General features: G+C 46.6%; 1 protein-coding gene across 6 annotated transcripts in view; it reads right to left on the reverse strand.

The window, feature by feature from the left end:
• Positions 1-675: 675 nt before the first annotated feature.
• Positions 676-5,000, reverse strand: part of LOC134438843 (nesprin-1-like) — a 77,123-nt gene continuing 72,798 nt past the window's right edge. For all 6 annotated transcript variants that reach the window (XM_063188535.1, XM_063188537.1, XM_063188534.1 and 3 more), the window contains 2 exons: positions 3,198-3,680; positions 676-2,755 (listed from right to left, as the gene is read on the reverse strand). In XM_063188535.1, coding sequence (XP_063044605.1) covers positions 2,309-2,755; positions 3,198-3,680 — 930 coding nt within the window. In that variant the 3' untranslated portion in view covers positions 676-2,308. The remainder of the gene's footprint in view (positions 2,756-3,197; positions 3,681-5,000) is intronic.

A 5,000-nucleotide genomic window follows, 5' to 3' on the forward strand; every position in this document is an offset into this window, starting at 1 on the left:
TGGGTTGTAATACAGTAGATCAGTGTTTCTCAACAGGGGTGCCAGGGCACCCTGGGGTGCCGCGGGCCCCCTTCAGGGGTACCGCGGAAACGTGGCTGATAAATAAAATAATGTAATATAATACATATTTGTCTGAATTGATAAGTTAATGCTTGTCAGTGGAATCTTTCATCTGCCATTTGTGCACAATAAAGTAAATATAGGTCACCCCATGGTCAGCTGCAACTTCAAACGTAGGTCGTGTGACGTTTCCAAACGTGTTACTTTTCTAAGCTTGTGTGGTATCGGATGCGATGCCATATTACGGCTTGTTGGTTTGGGGTGCCTTGAGATTTTTCATGAATTGAAAGGGTGCCTCGCCTTAAAAAAGGTTGAGAAACACTGCAGTAGATCATACTGAACGCTAGTGGACCACACAGGGCTGCCACTAGACATAAGCAGAGTAAGCAGAGCGCTTAGGGCCTCAACCACTTTGCCCCAAAAATTGGGGCCTCCTAAATTGAGATTGACAAAACATATTATTATTATTACTTAATTATGAGATGGGCCTCCTGACCAGTTATGCTTAGGGCCTCCAAAATCTTAGCAGCAGCCCTGCGACCAGAGAAACAGATCTGGGTTCTAAAGTAGCTGAAAGGGTAGTTGTGTGTAGGTTTTGGAAAAAGGCACAATAAGCAAAGCAAAGACCATCTTTAATGTTAGCATTAGCAAACTGTACATTCATAAATAAAAGATCACATGATTTAAATAGAAGATCACATGACGTGAGGGTTGTTTTTTTACAGTAGTGTACCCTCCGGTGATTATCAGTCCAATTCCAAAGTGGCCGGGCCGTCCGTCCGTCATTCAGCCTCAGTTGCGACGGCCATGATCTCCATGGTAACCTCACGTCTCAGGTTGCCACGGTGACTGCTGGAACCCCACTTTTGGGGGCGCCATGACTATAAAGAATTTCATATTATATATATAAAAAAACATGGTACAAAAAAATAACTGTCTACATTTCCAATTCATGTACAAACTGATAAAGTGTTTCTTTTTCTTAAATATTTTAAAAAATAAAAACATATTAGAGCAGAATAAATAACCTCTGGGGGAGGGAAGGGGAAGGGGGGCATGCTGGGGTCAGTGCTGTTACAGGGGGGGGGCAAGTGCATCACACGCCTCCCACTGCTGCTACGGGCAGCAGGGAGGGTCAAACTTAATGGGGGGCATTGGCTACAGAAAGCAAGGCGGGTCAAACCCCATAAAGCAGCTTTGCTGATTGTACAAATGGGTGTGTCTGTATAATTGGATACATTTGTAGGTATACATGTATAGGTCTATGATGTACAGGCATAGAGGTTCCACACAGGCAGCTAGCACAGTGTACACCATAGACATATATACATTTAGGCATACAGTATATCTATTCATATTGGGGAGCTGCCCTACAAAACAAAAAGACTTTAACTGCATATACTGTAGCTCTGAGCTGAGTAAACTGATGATTATTCTGTTGTCCACCCAAAGCAGTGTACCTAAAGTACATTATACGTGACAGTTTTGTTACTCTACGTGTATATTACGTCATTCTTTGAAGATCAAACATTTAATTTAGCTATTTAGTATTTTGGTATAGATGCCATCAAAATCCTAACAACTCATTTTCAACAAGAATGCAGTTGCTGTCTTTTTGCTTTGTTGAGCAGAGGGAGGGTCATACTTGACTGGGACAACATGTTGACCACGGGGAGTAGGGAGGGTCAAACTTAATCGTGGTTGCGTTGGCTACAACAAAAGCAGCGCGGTTGTAGTGTACAGGCTAACAATGATAAGAGAGCACCGTGGCTGTCCATAACAAAGCCTAAAGTCCTTCAAGGATATCATTAAACAATCTTTTAAAAGAGATGTAGACATGTGCATACTGTATGTAAATGGAGATATATTGTAGATATAGTGTAGATGAGCTTAGACGGGTGTGTGTGTGTGTGTGTGTGTGTGTGTGTGTGTGTGTGTGTGTGTGTGTGTGTGTGTGTGTGTGTCTTGTACTGTATTTGTGAGCTTATATGGCAGCGGACTGCTGGTGTGTAGGAGCACGGTGTGTGTACATCGATGTTTGTGTGTGTGTGTGTGTGTGTGTGTGTGTGTGTGTGTGTGTGTGTGTGTGTGTGTGTGTGTGTGTGTGTGTGTGTGTGTGTGTGTACGTGCATGTGTGTGTGTGTGTGTGTGTGTGTGTGTGTGTGTGTGTGTGTGTGTGTGTGTGTGTGTGTGCGCGCGTGCGTCTGTGCGTGCGACTGTGCGTGCGTCTGTGTGTGTGAGTGTGTGTTCATATAGGCGGTGGTCCGTTGGTGTAGCGCAGCATGGGGTGAAAGGAGCGTTTGAAGTTGTTGGCGTGGTGGCAGCTGTAGTCCTCGTGGCTGAAGGGCACCAGGCAGACCAGAGCCAATAGGAGCAGGAGGAGCAGCTGCAGAGGAAGAGCGGCGCGCAGCACGCGCAGGAAGAAGGAGTCGCCACATCGACCCCCTGGTGCAGCGCTGCTGACACCCTCAGGCCTGGAGGAGGTACTGCGGCCCGCAGTTGAAGTGCTGCCACAGAGAGGACCGGAGGAGATACTGCGGGCAGATGCTACCGCGCTGCCACCCAGAGGAGCAGAGGAGTCGACGCAGCCGCCTGCTGCTCTCCCAGTGCTGCCGCCCAGAGGACTGGAGGAGGTACTGCGAGGGTGTGTGGCCGGCAGTCCAGGCGGAGGAGTGGAGCTGCTTTTGGCCTGGGGCTGATGGGGGCAAAGGGTGTAAGGGTCAGAAAGAAAAGAATGTTTAAAACCCAGGAAAGATAATCAAAGTTTTAAAAGACGTACACACACAAACATGCTAGAAATGCTTGAATAAAACACACACACACACACACACACACACACACACACACACACACACACACACACACACACACACACACACACACACACACACACACACACACACACACACACACACACACACACACACATCCTGTGTGAGATGGGAGTGCAGCACTTTTCACTAATTTTACTGTTTTACTGTACACACAATACACAATGGCTCAAAACACTTCCAAACACACACACACACATGCCCACGCACGCACACACACACACACACACACACACACACACACACATACACACACACACACACACACTCACTCACACATATAAACACACAGATGCAGACCCTCACCTGCTGTGTGAGAATGGAGTGCAGCAGCTTCAGGTCTGAGGTGACCTCTCTCATGAGCGTCCGCAGCCTGCTGGAGATGACGTGAACTCGCTCCCGCGCCTCCTCTCTCTCCCGCACCTCCTCTTCCTCTTGCTCCTCTCTCTCCCGCTCCTCTTCCTCCTCCTCTCGCCAATGGGCCTCCATTCTCCTTTCTTGCACCCTCTTCTCCTGGGTATGTGCTCCTCTTTGCCTCTCCTCTTCTCCTCTTCCTTCTCGTGACTCCTCTCCTCCTCTTCCTGCTCTTCTCATCTCCTCCTCCTCCTCCTCCTCCACTCCTCTTGCTCCTCTTCTCATCACCTCTTCCACTCCTCCTCCTGCTCCTCTCATCATATCCTCCTGTCCTCCTCCTCTTCCTGCTCTCCTCTCCTCCTGCAGCAGTGTGTTTGAGAGCTCCTGGAGCTGATCCACTCTCTGTTGTCCCTCTTTCAACTCATCCAGCACATCCTGGAAGACAACACACATCACATGTTAAACTGGACACACACATACATGACACACACGCACGCACGCATGCATGCACGCACTTCTCATAAAGAGGAGTGTTATTTAAAGGTACACTGTGCAAGATTTGTAGTTGTCTATTTCCAGAATGCATGCTACCCATTCACTAATGTTACCTTTTACATGAATACTTACCACCACCATCAAATTCTAAGTATTCATTATGACTGGGAGAATTGCACTTTTCATACATTAAAAGGGGGATCTTCTCCATGGTCCGCCATTTTTAGCTGCAAAAATGACTGTACCTGGGCCATACTAAAAATATTAGTTCATTACTTAGTAAACTTTCATGAAAAGATCAAATTTGACAATAGGCAACCCAGTTTCAATGAGCAGCATAGTTGCAGTACCTTTTTTGACCATTTCCTGCATAGTGTACCTTTAAGGTTAGTACATTCCGTACGCCAGTAAAACCATGAACATTATTACATTTTATTATATGGTTGTGACGTCATCTGTCGAATGCTCCATTCATTTCAACGGGGCTCCCCAACGTTCGGACGTCTGTTATTTTTCGATAACGGACGGGTTGGTCTATAACAGACCGCTGTCAATGGCAACAAGACTTTTCACTGCTAAAGCGACTTTTCAACAAGACTCTAATCAGCTGCTGTGATAGACAGCACCCGTTGTCCTGGCTACCGCTGTCAATGGCAACAAGACGTTCACTGCTAAAGTCACTGGCTTGTATACAAGTCAGTGGCTAAAGCGAATGTTTCATATCACTCCGCAGGGGGTCCGGTCTTTTGTCACTCTAATCAGCTGCTGTGATAGACAACACCTGTTGTCCTGGCTAGCCTACCTAGCTGTTGCCTAGCGGTGTTCCACAACGGCACTGTTTTGTTTTGCGCAGCAACAATCTTAACATTAAATAGGTTTAAAGAAATGTCCCCGCATGTGTGAATCATGTAAGTATATCCATATAATAAGCGGGTTAACTTTCGGCGAGTCGGTCGCTTTGTGGAATAGCAGCACTCCGCTCCGCGTCGGGGTCTAAAGATTCTCTCTGTCGTGCTGCTATTCCACGGTAGCGACCTTCTCGCCGAACGTTAACCCTTACATATTACACTACACTTCTCCTAAACCTACACTTTCATCCTAAAGCTAGATTTATTTAGGTACAGGGTATTGGTTACAGTCCCTGGAGAAAAGGTTAGGTGCCTTGCGCAAGGACATTAAAGCCATGCATGACATGGGATTTGAACCTGCAACCTTCTAATTCTGATAAGTGAGAGTGTCATGTGTGTTCATGAAAGGGTT

This window comes from Engraulis encrasicolus, chromosome 22, assembly GCF_034702125.1.
Source record: "Engraulis encrasicolus isolate BLACKSEA-1 chromosome 22, IST_EnEncr_1.0, whole genome shotgun sequence".
Taxonomy (NCBI): Eukaryota; Metazoa; Chordata; class Actinopteri; order Clupeiformes; family Engraulidae; genus Engraulis; species Engraulis encrasicolus.